Source organism: Chelon labrosus (genome assembly GCF_963514085.1).
Source record: "Chelon labrosus genome assembly, chromosome: 4".
NCBI classification, from domain to species: domain Eukaryota; kingdom Metazoa; phylum Chordata; class Actinopteri; order Mugiliformes; family Mugilidae; genus Chelon; species Chelon labrosus.
Genome location: NC_140340.1, coordinates 4,906,299 through 4,921,504, shown reverse-complemented (window position 1 = coordinate 4,921,504; position 15,206 = coordinate 4,906,299). Strand labels below are relative to the sequence as shown.

General features: G+C 43.5%; 1 protein-coding gene across 1 annotated transcript in view; it reads right to left on the bottom strand.

Annotated features, from left to right (window-relative positions):
- Positions 1–5,801: 5,801 nt before the first annotated feature.
- cntn4 (contactin 4) overlaps positions 5,802–15,206 on the bottom strand; it is a 135,983-nt gene continuing 126,578 nt past the window's right edge. Inside the window, exons 12-22 of the mRNA XM_084543425.1 lie at positions 14,824–14,999; positions 12,594–12,714; positions 11,970–12,128; positions 11,036–11,185; positions 10,531–10,601; positions 8,897–9,131; positions 8,515–8,630; positions 7,437–7,623; positions 7,228–7,340; positions 6,977–7,145; positions 5,802–6,596 (exon numbers count right to left, since the gene is read on the bottom strand). Coding sequence (XP_084399551.1) covers positions 6,505–6,596; positions 6,977–7,145; positions 7,228–7,340; positions 7,437–7,623; positions 8,515–8,630; positions 8,897–9,131; positions 10,531–10,601; positions 11,036–11,185; positions 11,970–12,128; positions 12,594–12,714; positions 14,824–14,999 — 1,589 coding nt within the window. The 3' untranslated portion in view covers positions 5,802–6,504. The remainder of the gene's footprint in view (positions 6,597–6,976; positions 7,146–7,227; positions 7,341–7,436; positions 7,624–8,514; positions 8,631–8,896; positions 9,132–10,530; positions 10,602–11,035; positions 11,186–11,969; positions 12,129–12,593; positions 12,715–14,823; positions 15,000–15,206) is intronic.

Genomic DNA, 15,206 nt, shown 5'->3' with positions numbered 1-15,206 from the left:
AGAAATGCCAAACGACTAATGTTAACCCCTTGAACCCCGTGCATTTGTCGTATGTCAAAGCCGCAAGCTCTCAAGTTCTACGTAGGTTCCTTTCAGGTTCCATATGACTCATTTTTTAATCTAAAACCGTCAGCTTTAAACAGCAACGTTAAAAGTTAAAGACTTTTTTCCAGTTGCATGTTCGCAAACATTGTCTGAAAAGTTCAAAACCACAAGATTTACATGGGGACTTTTTTTGTTTGTTTGTTTTCTGTTGGATTAACTCCTTTAACTTCTGGTGTTTGAGTTTGTGCTTATATTTATCAGAGTGGCGAACGTCGACGCCTCCGTGTTCCCCCTTAACAGACAAAGCCGAGGGCGTAGTGCGTGGACCGTCACATGTATCCATATATCCTGGGTGACCTTTAATACTATACTATGCATAGTTTACCAAACGTAAGAACCCCTCTGGCTCGTGTCGGCCTTGTTACCGTCATTGTTAACTTTGTGCTGTTAACCCGAGCGGTGAAGCGCACTGCTTGTGAGACTTGCAATAAGCAGCCGTCATTCGCATCCCCCGCCCTTCGCTCTAAAGGGAGAAAACTGTGAACTCTCATCATCGTGAAACCGAAGCGTAACCAAAACCCGTAACACACACAGTAGAGTAACATTCAAGAGGAGCTTCTCCAACGCTTGTGACCATGCCCTCATCGTCTAATCATCCCCTGGCTTAATTAAAGCTGTCGACCTGCTGTAGATGTGTCTGTGGAAACAAAGAGATTCCCAAACTTATGATTTGTATAATTATTATTATTTTTTTTAATTTTTAACTTTATCTGGTCAAACGACACTGTATGACAGTTGTGAAGGTACTTGCAATGATAGCAGCACATCTACTGTAAACTGCTGGGAACGACAACCGGCCTCTGCTGCAGAAGTGGCCGCACTACTGATGGAGGGTTGAACAGTTGTAGGCATTAGGAGAGAAGCTGAGGTGTTGAGTTGAAGTATGGAAGGCCTGTATTTTTTATATTAATATATAAATATATATATATCAATACTTCTGTGTATTATCCTGTACACTGTAGAAAGAAACGAGAGCAGCTAGGGTTTTCAGGGTGAAGCAGTAAGTAAAATCTGAAGGAACAGAAATGTCACATGAACGGGTGCCTTACGTTCGGAGTCGTTGGTTGTGGGAGCCGGAGCCGCCGTTATCAGCGCTCGGCTCAAAGTGCTCTTAATCACCAAGAGACAGATGGAGAGACGACCTCTCCTCCCCATCCAAGGTGAGGAGGAGCCGCCTGTCTTGAAAGTGAATTACCGTCTTGTTAAAGAATATGACATTGAACCCAGTGGGAGGAAAAAGGAAAAAAGAAAAGTTGCTCTGAATCTGGACTGATGAAAACATTTATTGGGCCCCATTAACTTTATTATTAAGCCGTCACGGAGCGGCTCGCGGACGAGAGGCTTCTCTCTCCGTGAAGATTATCAAACTGCTGTTAAGCCTCCACCTTCAAGTCTCCACTACCTTTTGCTCTACATTCCCCTAGTGCTTGGTGGCGTGTATTTGCTGTATTTGCATTCAGTCTAAATGGAAAAAAAAAAAAACGTACATGCATAAATAAATGTCTCAGTATGATTCAAACACTGTCTCTGATTCTGAATTCTGAATAGACTTAAGAAGAGGAATGTTTTCCATTAATTCATTAATATTTCAGCAGGACAGAGAAACAAAGGGCTTCTTTGGTGATGGACTAATGATGGAGCACTGCCTGGTTGTGCATTGCCACCTAGTGGCCAAATAGAGCACATACAGTGTGAGTGGGCTGCAGATACATTTGTGAGCTCTTAGCGCCACCTAGTGCATTCCTGCAGACAAAGAGCTCCAGCAACAATTTTATTCGGTTATTAGTCATTATTATGAGCTATTAGCGGCACTTCCACCACTAAAAAAAACAAAAAAAACAGCTGCAGTGTGTATTGAGTGTCATTTACACAAGATGAAGGTTGTGCTGCATTATGGGAATTGTAGGATTCCAGCCCAGAAGACCCAATTAATCCATAATTCATCTCCAATTCCTGCCATTTTTAAAGTTTTGTCTCCGTTTTAATATATTTTAAATCACCAGATGTTATTTTTAATGGTGAACAGTGTTTTTGGACCTTGACTTTGACTTGGTTTGTCCTTTTTACTTAGACATATAATAAAAAGAGCTGCTGAACAGTGACCCAGATACACAATATTGCCAAAAGTATTCCCTCATCTGCCTTTACATGCATATGAACTGAAGTGGAAACGCGTCTCCACTGCTCTAGAGTCCAGTGGCAGCGTGCTTTACACCACTGCATCCGATCCTTTGCATTTATGTGGCCTGAGTTGCTGTCGTTCCCAATCGCTTCCACTTTTTTATAATACCACTGACAGTTGACTGTGGAATATTTAGTAGCGAGGAAGTTTCACGACTAGACTTGTTGCACAGGTGTCATCCACGCTGGAATTCACTGTGCTCCTGAGAGCGACCCATTCTTGTTTGGAGAAGCAGTCTGCATGACTCGGGTGTTTGATTTTATACACCTGCAGCCATGGAAGTGACTGGAACACCTGAATTCAATTATTTGGATGGATGAGTGAATACTTTTGGCAACATAGTGTATGTGAACTGAACGTCTGTCAGGAAGGAACCATGTGGAGCGACCGCTATCTAGTGGACTTTGGAAATAAGAATTATATTTAAACTTTTCAGCACAAATAAGCTCCGACAATACTGAAGAAAATAATAATAATAATAATAATAAAACACTACAACTTAATGGGGAACAGCACTTAGGAAGGAGAGGTGCAGGATGAGGAAAGGATAAGAGTGCTGTAAACATTTTTCTGGGACATAAAGAAGAGGAAGATGCCTTACTGTATTCAGCATGGCAGAAATGAAGGAGACCCTTATTCAGAAGAGACGCAACAATGATTAAAAGGTATGTTCGAATGGAGCAGCCTTTAAGGACTGATGGAAAAAAGGGAAGTCTCTTATTTATATTGTCTATAAGGGAAGTTAGAGAAATATGGATATTAGTAGAGTGGCAAACTACAGATCAGACTTTAGTCTAAAGACTGATTGTGAAATATGTAGCCCAACAAATCCTGCTGATTATAAAGTTTAGTTTTAGATGACACAATCTTTATTTACTGCCGTGGTCGACTGAACACATAAAGGATTATTTGATCTTATTCACAAACCTGACTGTGTGCTCTATCGGATAGCAATACATTGTGCAGCTGTGCGTTGCGTTTGCTTGTTCCTATATGTCACGCAGGCGGATCCGTATTGATGGACTGACAGAGCTCGACGTCGTTCTATAAATCAATAGTCTTTATTAACACAGTATAAACAACAAACAGCAACTGAGGAAACACCTCCTGCGAGAGCGTATGTGGACCGCAGACCCAGTACGCCTCAGAGGGGCTGACGGAGACAGAAGCACAGACACAGGGCTGATCGTGGTTCAGATTTCATGGTGCACGACGTACGGCATACACAGACCTAACAGATGCATGTTCCTAAAGCCATTCAGTCGGTTTGCAGATGAGCAGAGAAGATAGGAGAGGACGGAGTACAGTCATGCTGAGCGACGGCTAGCTACGGTATGAAACAAGAGTCGTTACATAAAAACCAAGTAAATCGTCTCTTTAGAAAGGTTTCTTTTATATAAATGATTTGAAGTGTACAAAACAGTATATTACACGTTTCTTGATGCATGATTCTGAGCGAGACCCAGTTAGCCTACAGTACACTTGCCTTCAAAGTACTACAAACTACTTAACTGGATTACAAGCTACACACAGACTGACTGACTGCACTGAGCTGTACTGTGTTTGCACAGCAGCACAGCGGTCCCACACGGCATCAGGAGACTATGGGACGGGGGGAAAGGAAAAGATCAGCAGCATTGTCTTTTATTAAGAATACACACACCTATAAAAATGCACCAGGCCTCATATATTGCCAACATCCCATGCGAAACAGCAGAATGCCATTCAAACTAACCTCAGTAAAGGATGCTGCCACGCCTTTACCCCCCACCCCCTCCTACCACCACCACCACCACCACCAGAGCACATAGAGTCTCTATAAACACAGCAGCATGTAAACATCACCGTGGCTGCTTCGTAGCTCTACCCTTCTAATGTTTTTGTTTTGTTTTGTTTTTTTCTTTTTGATATACATATGATAAGTTAAGGCTCTTCAAGGACCTGAGGATTTTGAACATATGATGAGGCACACAGAAGGCAAACGATAGCTCTAATAGACACGGGGCTAACTGAATGAGAATGAGGAGCATGAGACAGCCACGAGGGTCCGGTCACCAGTGCAGCAGAATGACAAAAGGTGGAGGGAACCCACTGGAGAAGCGCTCCACCACAGCTTGGTGTGACTGTTTCTGGTAGAAAGGTTGATAACTATCAACATGGATGGCTTTGAGTACTCCATCGACTCTTTGGGAGCTCTTGGTCGGCCTCACCTCACAGAGGACTGCCGCAAAAAAAACACGACATGCTAATGCTCCGACATGACAGCTGCTGTAAAACCGGCCCTAAACCCTCTGAACGTAGATATATACGCTCCTTGTTATGTGCAAATCTGAATTCTAGATTCAGTGACTTGAGCTTGAGCATTCTTAGGTTTGCAGTTATCAGAGCGAAGGTTTCTTATCAGCCAGCAAAACCTGCTGCAGCACAGAAAGGAGAAGAACTCAGGAAGGTGATTACTTCAAGGTGGTAATTCCATGATAAGACTAAGTCTGCATTAAAATTGCCTGGTCCAAAAGATGCAGGAAACCAAACCTAATCACGATTAATCTTCTGAGAGTTATTTCACCTTTTGGACAATGTGTCCAACGTGTCTTCACAATAATCAGAGCTATACATGGTTCAGATTCTTGTTTCTGGATCCTCACACCTGATCCTGATTACACCACGTACGTTGTGAATGTTAATGCGAGCTGAAGTCACTTATCACCAGTCAGGGTAAGTCAGCCCTATGCTGTTTTAGAAGGCCATTTTTGTATAGAACAATGAGCTAGGAGGAGTTCTTTCCCTCCATCTAACATACACCGATCAGGCACAACATTATGACCACCTTCCTAATATTGTGTAGGTCTCCCTTGTGGCAACTCATCAGAGAATGGACATGGGCCTTCTGAGGGTGTCCTGTGGTGTCTGGTAACAGAATGTTGTTAGTGGGGGGCCTTTGAGGGGAGGGGCCTCTGTGGATCATCCCACAGATACTTGATCAGTTTGGGATCTAGTGAATTTGGAGGCCAGGTCAACACCTTGTGCTGTTCTTCATGTTTTTTTTTTTTAGTTGTTCCTAAAGCGTTTTTGTGTGTGTGTCTGTGTCAGGCTGCATCCTGCTGGGGATGGCTGCTGCCATCAAGGAGTGTCATTGCTATGGGGTGGGGGTGTCTGGTCTGGTCTAGGTGGGTGCTACATGTCTAAGTAACATCCACACCAATGAATGCCAGGTCCAGAAGTTTCCCAGCAGAACATTGAATCATCACAAGATGGTCAATGTTATTTACTTCTCCTGTTAGGTCATAATGTTGTGGCTGATCAGTGTAGTGTAGCTACGGACAGGAGGAAAGATTACGACAGCTCCTTACTCTTCCTCTGTTGAGAAACACATGACATGAGTCTAGTGCCAGTCAGTGTTCTCTAATTAAAGAAGGTAAAGTTAATCATCTTTCCTTTTTCATTCTGCAGATTAGAAGCAGATTTATCTCTGCAGTGTGCTTGTTTAGTTAACCATCAGTAGGTGCAGTCTAAACGCTAATCCTCTCTTCACACACTGGCTAAGACGACCAATCACCAAAGCTGTCGATGGAGTCCTTTGAGTGAGATATGTCTGTAATAGAGCAGAAACTGAAATGCAGAGATGTACCAGGTAACAGTTCATCACACAGTAAACAAAACATACTCCACTGCCGTCTGCTGGAACCAAAGTTACAAGCATCGTCTCATTTTAGAAGAAAAACACGTGTGCTGTCAAATCACATTCTCATTTCCTCCAAACTGGGAATTCTGATGGATGTTATTTGCCATGCACTAAACTCTTCTCACCCCAATAAGCCCAGACCGATTTGATTAAGAAAACAAAACCTATAAAAGCTCCACACGTCTTACAAAAAGATGCATATAAGACTTTTTTTCTGTCTTTTTTTTCTTTTTTTTTCTTATGAAAGCTGCTTTGGTAACAACATAGTCACGACATCGGTCACTCTCCTTTACTTAGCCTCGTTGCTTAAGGGGACTCCTTTCCTGTCACCTCAGTGGCGTTTTTTTTTCTTATTTTTTTTCTTATTTTTTAATATTTTTATTTATTTTATTTGTTTTGTTTTGTTAGCATCTTCCTTCTTCTGCCTCTAAAATCTAAATGAATGAATCTAGTTACACCAGAGCGGGCTGTGTTTGCGTTCCACTAGAGGAGAGATGCCTCCAGGTCAGATGCAACGTCTGCCGGGAGCCGTTTGTCATAAAGATGTCCGTGCTGTGAAAGACAGTGCTATTGTGCTGAGGGCTGATAGAGTGGAGACCTTGGACGCTGAGCCGACTGCGTTTGGACCTGAAAAAAAAGATATTGAAAAGAAAGATGTTGTTAGTCTATGCACTACGGAATAAAAAAAAATACATTTTTGGCATTTCATCTCTTTAATCAGCTTCCTCTCTGGTCTGCTTTAATAATTACCAGCTGAAAACATTCATTTAAAAAGGTGTTTGAGAGTTATCTATTGAGATTCCTAACAGGATGCTTGAATTTATATCTGATGGTGTCTTCATGGTGTCACATAGAGGCCGTAATTAGACTCATGTAGCACATTATTCTCCCACTTTCTCTGTTCCTTTGGAGATGATGACAGCTAATCTGCTCCAGAGAGGCTGCAGCAGGAGGGGCGAGGATTACGCCGCTCAGCCACGAGGGAGACTAACTAGCTCTCCACTGACCTGGTATCCTTGGGATGGTGATCTGCCTGCTACTGCTGCCTTCCCCTCCCTCTCCAAACGGCTTTATCTGGATAATGTAATCCTCATCAGTGGGGAGAGCGAGCTCCACAGAGGTGGTGTTGGTCTCCATGACGCTGGGCCGGCTGTGTCGATTCTTCTTGTACAGCACCTTGGGACGAGGTCAGGTCAAGAGTCAGACGCCGCGGCAAACAACACAATTTTCTGAAAAAATGAAGCGACTGGGTGCTTACCTTGTAACCAGTGACCTCTGACTCGTTCTCCAGAGCTTTGACCTGCTCCCAGTTCAATATAATCTTGGAGTTTGATGTGTTCCACATCACTTTAGCCGGTGGCTGACTGGGCGCTGAGGGGAAGGAGGGAGTAAAACGCATTATTCTCCACAAACATAAGCAGAGAGGTGGCAGAGAGTGCAGGGATTCTTATTCCATTTGACACTTACGTGGTTTTTTGGTGGTAACGTTGACCGTGCTGCTGGGAGGCCCCGATCCAGCCGTGTTGTACGCCCTCACTGAGATGTAATAAGTGGTGCTGCCTTTTACCCCGCTGATAATAGTAGATGTCTGATTTCCTACTGTCCTTTGCACGCTGGCCATGTCTTCCCTCTCACTTTTACTCCAGTACCTCAGCTGAAAAGCAACAAGGCAGGACACGTGAACGCAGAAAACACGACGGATGCCTTAAAAGCTTTCTGTTACACCCTGTCAATAAAGTGCAAATAGGCAGACGTGAACTCAACCGAATGGAAGACGTGAACTTGTCTGAAAACAAGGTTTCAGCAGCATGACACCACGTGTGCCTCGTGTGTGAGCCTCTGCTGCTCTTCGTTTGTGATACGTGGCAAAGAGTCAGGTCAAATATGCAAAAAGGGGACGGAAAAAGAAAAAGAATCCACAAAAATCCCCGGCCATCAGCAGCTTCCATTGATAACAGATTTTCTTTGTCACCCTGCTTGTCAGGGATGAAATAGCCAGCACGCTTGACAGCACAAATATAATTTGTCTTTCCTCACAGGAATGCTTTCTTCAGGCCCCGCTTCTCTGTTGACTTTGAGTGGTCAACAGTTTATAATTCTGGCACTTTATGAGATCCGCGGATGAAGGGAGCGCCTTTATTCTCATCTTGGATTTTAATAATGAGCGGAATTAAAGCGACAAGAACTAACTGAGCGCAAAGCCACTGTCTGAAAAGTGCTTTGTTGTGTGGATTAGAAGCTAAACGTTCTATCCCTTAGAGTATTGCATCAGTACGCTAATCAGGGTGGTTACAGTACTTAGGTAAGCAACAAGAGAAACACAGCTAAACCCACAGGCTTGGGACTAGGCTGGACCATTATGCATGAAACAAGCTATTATCTCGTACGCCCAAGGTGCATGAGTCTGAAACACTCATCAATAATAGAAGAGAACAAGCTTCATCCGCATTAGTTGCCATGTGCACACACACACGAACAGAAGTGGATCTGCTGAAAGCTCACACAAACAAAGTGGTTTGATTTATTTTTTTTCTCCTGAGCTCACCTCATATCCCAGCACTCTCTTCTTGCTGGCGTTCCAGGGCAGGGCTTTCCATGAAACTTCAATCTCAGATGCAGAGAGGCTCTTGGCACGGACCCTCGTGGGCGCTCTGCCAGGCTCTGAAAGTTAACGTGTAGAGACTGATTTTAGACGTAACACTGAGCTTTGATGACCCCTTCAAAGAGGAAACATCAGCCCGGTTCTAAAGTAAAACCTCTTTCATCGGAACAACAGAGGGAGGGAAGCATGGGGAAGACGTCTGCAAGTGCTGATAGAAAAACGCTGGCCACTGCTCTGACCCAGCCCAGCTCTAATCTTAAACTCATACACAAATTCCAGCTGAGCAAGGAGGAGAACTCCATAACAAGTTGAGTATAACACACACCCTCCTCAGCAGAGTAGATAGTGGTAACGGGTCCAAAGGGCCCTTCCCCCTCGTTGTTGTAGACTCCAACCTTCACGTGGAAAGGCGAGAAGGGCTGGATGCTCTCATTTTTAAACACGTATCTGGACGTTTCAGCGGAGGGTACGGCCGCCTGCATCCAGCCCGTGGCGCCATGGGGCCGGAAAGCCACGACGTAGCCGAACCCGGGTCCATTCTGCAGCTCTTCTGGAACAGGCTGCAGAAAAACAACAATAAAAACAACGACAACAGTCCCTCATTTAAGTAACACTTCAAAAAACAATACACCGAATGCACAGATCAAAGATGAAGCTTTTTCAATTTTAAGGCAATCCTTGGCTTCAGGTATAACACAAAAGAACTATTACTGGACACATACCACCCAGCGTGATAGCGTAAACTCAGCTGCTGTCTGATAACATGCTTCAGACTTATAGCTGCAGAATTCATTCAAATGTATGAATCTACCCTCTCCACTCCTGTCTACTGAAAGATACATGCTCATGTCAAAAACACAACATTTCTTAGTTTGGCGAGAGGCAGAGCGTAGAGATGCTCGGACTAGATATGTGAATTCAGGTCTAAAATCCTTTCAGCACAGTGCCTCACGAAATTTAGCGTTTTAATTAGTCATATTATGGCTTAAATGCACTGACTTGCATGTGGATTTAAAAAAATAAATAAATCAGTATTAACAATCAGTCTTATTTTGTATATGAAAATGGATGGATTTCTTATGCGTGAATAACTTGTGGTGTCCCCCAGGGTTGTGTACTAGGACCACGTTAGTTTCGCTGTCTTTTATTTTATTCTGTCTAATATCAAACACTTTAGCAGAGTGTTATTATATATTCTAATCGTTGCCTTATTGGTTCTATTTAATAGGCAGATTAGAGGGGGTGGGGTTAATCTCAGACTGACTAGAACGCTCTTGGCAAAACAGTTTTTTACATTTTAGCCTCACTACAGATAACGCTCTGAGAACAGAATTTAGTTTAGACTTTTATTCTTGTCTTTACATCAACCGGGTGCTATTCCAATAGAAATCCTTTTTTTCTCTAAGCAAAAGTCAGAACTACAAATGCAAACCCTCCCCCTTCCTTTGTGTAAAAATGAAAACGCTTCATGAATTTTCAGGGCTGAGACAAAGCAGTGGCTTTGTAAACCCAAAGTTACACTTTAATTAAACTTTTGCCACAGCAACACTGATTCCAGCAGGCGTTTCACAGCAGGAGCCGGTGATTTTTGAGCAGCCTGAACAAATATAATCTTTTAGAGCCGGGTTGATGTGTAAGGGACTTTGTAGAAATAAAGAAAGAAAAAGAACAAGATGGGGGGAAAAAAAGAAAGAAAGAAAGGAATGGAAAATAATCAGAGGAATGTTGGGACTTGGAAGGAGCTATTGAGTTTAATTATCTTATTGAAACCTCAAAAGCATTTTTCTCTCCCCACCCTCCAGGGTGACAGCGGCAGTTATTGCCTCTCTGTTCTTAAAAATGAAATGCCATACATTAAGCTGTTCAGCTGTTATTAATGAAGCAGAGGCCCGGATCCACGGAGAATAATGACGTCTGGATGCCTGCATGGGTGAGGGGGTCCTAAGCACGCCTGCTTACCTCCCATGTGATGACTAATTCGGAGCGACTGCCACCGCCCCCACTCACATTAGCCGGTGTGACCTTCGGAGCTGAAGGAAGGAGACAGATCAGCTTAGTTGTGTCGAATCCACATGACACTGCAAAAGCAGATGTAATCATTTTCTCGGTTTCTACTCCCCGATCGCAAAAGAGAGGTGACTTTACTGACAAGCAAGAACTTCAACATCCAGAGATCCTCATCAGCAAAGCTCTCATCAACATGTCAAAAAGACACCAAGAGAACAAGACACACAAAGGAAGGTTTGCTGTTTTACTGGGCAATAAAGAAACATATTATATAACATATAATTAACATATTATAGGTTAAACCGTTGAGCTTAGGAAATGCCGTTAGTTAGATTTAGTTTGGACAGAGTAGGACTAGTTTCCTCCTGTTCCATGTTATTGAGCATTTTAGGGAGGAGTTCTTCTCTGGAAAATATAAGTAAAAGATATTTTTGAAAGAGATTCAGTGGGTACATACAAGTGCCTTTTGTCCTTGCTTGTTTGGAGGGCTTGCTGGGCTCGCCGGTCCCGATGGTGTTGCTTGCCAGGACTCGAAACTCATACTCCACCCAAGGGCTCAGGTCTATTACTGTGGCTGTCAGACGGTGGCCCCCCACCACCTCAGGAACTGGCATAAAACACACAGTGCCCCCTTTCAATTTCAAGAAACTTTATGTGTGCACGCAGGTGTGATGACTATGGCTTAGCATCAGCAGCAGGCTATCCTCCAGGCTGACAAGGCTGCTAGCACTCACACCACAGGTATATACGGGACAGGTGTAATCTCTGACAGGGACACATAACGCATGCAGGCAAACTAAAAATAAAATCACGCAAACGATACCGAAAAAGGTCAGGAATCACACCAATTATTTGACACTATAATAAAACATGCATGACACTATGCAAGGAGTATGTTAACTGGAATGACTGAAGGCACAACGTAGTTAAAAGAATATTTTGACTTCTGTGCAACAACAAGACCATTGTAGTTCTACATGCTGTCATGATCCTGATGTGGCAGATCAATGAGGCCAGTAAAACCACCTGAGATAAAACTGTCAACATAACGAGGCATCCAGCATGTGAGAGAAGCACATCATACCAGTCATGTGTGGATGCTAAGGGTCCCATTAAAGAGGATGCGGGGAGAAATTACACCGGCGCTATCTCGTTACTGCACTATCAAATTACAGCCCTGAAAACGAGCTTCATCACGAGGAGAGGATCCATTTTTCAGGATTCCCAGGAGGAGTTCGATAAAATGCCGGTCAATGGCCATGGTGCAATTGCGTACCATTTGGGGCTGGGGTAAAAATTACATCTCCAATATTTTCACAGGCGAGAGAGGAATGAAGAGCGGCTCCCTCCATTTGATTGGAGGAGGCCACGGCTGGTTGGACAGGGCTTACCTGTGGTGACAGCCTGCCACCCGAGGGAAAATGGTGTCCTGGCCTGGATGGTGTATGCCGTAATTGGACTGTGATTATCAGGACCGGGCCTCCAGGACAGAGAGGCTGTGGTATCGGTGATTTCTTCTACGTGGATGCTGGTGGGGGGCCCCGGGGGACCTGATGGATGCCATAGTCAGGCAGGAAAGAGGGGAGACAGACAGCAAAGAGGTGGAGGAGGGAGGGGGGAGGAAAATGTAAATCAGGAAGAGATGGAAAGACGGTGAGAGAGTCGCTGTGGTTGTAGCACCTGCGGCTACTGCAGCAAAGTCACTTAAATGTGAAACCTTTGGGAGGTATTCAGTCTAATTAGACAGTAAATTTTCTTTAACCCTTGAGGAGAAACTCACTTTTAATTCTAAATCTTTTCTACTTTTTTTCCCATCAGTGAGACGCAGCAAACATGGATCCACCAGTCACAGGAAACACAAATGTCTTACAAACTCTATTCTTCTTTAGCTGCAGACGAATTCTAGCTGTTTGGAAAATCCGTCAGCCTAAATGACGCGGTCAGCAGTTTGAACTAAAGCATGTCCATTTGTAGTGAAAGCTAAGGCAGAGTGTGTGCTCATTATTGTGACTCACCTCTGACAACCAAGTCAACAGCAATAGAAATGCTGTCCACCTTGGTTTGCACGGCGCACGTGTACTTCCCCGCATGCCTCAGCTGGATGTTTCGAATCATAATGTCTCCTGCCGAATGCTGCTGTCGTTCAGCACATGCACACACAAGCACACAGAGCTTCATGAGCAACACGAATTCAAGAACAATACTGTGATTCAAGAACAATACTGTGATTCAAGAACAATACTGTGATTCAAGAACAATTTAGAGCCACATGGGAACAAAGGCGGCTGAATAGAAAGCTCATGTATGTGCACCTTGAAAAATAAATCTATAATTCCTCGTTCCTTCTATATTCTGAAGAGGACATGGAAATACCACACTGGGCACTCGGAGCATTTATTTTATTGCTGTAATTACGGAACTGTACTGCAGTAATAGCTTGATTTGAACCGTGGTATTGAGCAGTTTCAGTTATATGGAGCAGCCTAATGGTCGCAGTCTAATAGTTAGTTTTTAAGAGAGAGACTTTCATTCCATTTCTAATTGCAATTCCCACTCCTACATTATCATTTTATCAGAGTGAGTGGAGCTGAGCAGGTTCGGTAATAAATTGGACATGGCAGAAAAGCTGTGGCGCAGAAGCAATAAGAATCCTATGCAGCGGCCGGTGGCTTAATCAGTCTAAGTGTAGATGAAGAGCAATTTATTAAAGAAAGGAGACAGTAAATCATTCCCCGAGAAACATCACAAAAAAAAAAAAAAAAAAAACACCTCTGAACCGCGGCTCCTCTTCACACCTGCGGTTTATAAAGGTGCATCTAAGCTGCAAACCTTTTAAAGGACACAGCAGCTGACTGGTACCGGTGGTGAGGCGTGTATGTAAATTTCATTTTAAAATAAACCACAGGCAGCAATTTTCTAGCCATAAATAATACAGGTGATACAAACATTCCCCTCTGCACTGCGGCAGAATTTATTATGACCCTGCTAAAAGAAGTAGAAGTATAATATTGACATACCAATGAATCTTCAGAGTCACCTCTCGACCTTTAGTCAATGAAATCTCTAAAGGGGTCCCGGAGAATAAATCAATGTCGGTTATGTAGCCGGTTTTAATAAGAGCATGGCAGCGCTAACAAAATGAAGATTCTTCCTTGGACCTCAATACGAGCTGTGCCGTAACAATTCACTAAATATTCCGGCTCATCATGAAGATATGTTGTGAAAGCTGTGACGCGGCCATAGACGGGTTTCAGAAGGACGCCGCGGTGAGGACGTTTGAAAACAATCTGGAAAGAGTTAGAGGATATGAGGCTGCTGTATGAGCCACAAAAGTAACGAGCGGAAAATGGTCAGCACCGCAAGAAGCTAACATCCCCAGTAGGTCAGATCGCAAAAATCTGAGATTTGCATCTGCAAAGAAAGAAATGTCTACTTTAAGGACAGGACAAAAAAAATAATGCTCCACGTGGCCAGCCTCAAGCAGATGCCTCCCCCCATATGAGCTGGGTTCTGCTCAAGGTTTCATCATGTTAAAAGGGAGCTTTTCCTTGCCACCATCACTTCATGCTTGCTCTGGAGGTTTCAGGCCACACTTTGTAAAGCGTCTTGAGACAATTTGTATTGTTATTGACGCTATATAAATAAAACTGAACTGAATTTGTGTGGTTTTATACATAAAATGTTGTTACACTTAAAGGAGAATGGTTAATCCACACAACAGATGTGCAGAATCTATCTTGATGACCAAATTAAAAACTGAACCCTGTACTGATGTAAGTGGTTAAGAGTGAAGCCGCCGATCCCTAATAAAGTTTTGCACTAATGTGACATGTCTTGCATGGCGTATGGTGATATATTTGGATGCTAAACAGCAGAAGTGCAACATCTGGGCTCTCAATTTGTGAAGCAAATCGACAGCAGGAATTTCACATATGCACATATTAGTATGATAATCTTAGAGCTGACCCTGTGAGGACTCTAATAAGGTGAAGATTGAAGATTTATAAAAAGCACAAACATTTATCTCTAAGCATTATTTATTTAAGTATTCGATTACAGCTGGTTGCTCTGATTCTTAATGTTCAAATACTGCATTGTGTACGTGTGTGAACTATCACAAAACTGTGGCATCCTGGACTGTCTAGAAAAGTGAAACCTCTCTACACAGCTCTCTCGACATGACAGCCTGTTTTAAAAATCAGGCTATCAGGCCTGATAGTCTTCCAGGTTGGATTATAGACTTACGCCTCCGACTTTTTCAAAAAATCCACCGTGGCTGCCGAAGTGGATGAGCTGCTCGTTGAAGAACCAGGTGAATTTGAGCTCCAGAGACGGGTCGTGGCTCACTTGGCAGGGCAGGACCACGCTCTCCCCCACGGTGACGTCCAGCGTGGAGGGCAGGCTGGTGATGATGGTCGGCTCTGAAAACACACATTCACAAATCATGCACGTTTGATCGAACACGCTGCTCCGTTCCCCTTTTCCGAGGCATTACAATTCAGCACAGGAAATGGCTTCGCAAAAAGCCAAGCCCTTCCATCATCCTTATGGATATGTCAGGCTCAGTTAATAGAAGGATATACGGGACAGAGCACACAGCAAACTAGGGCACACAGCTACAATAACTG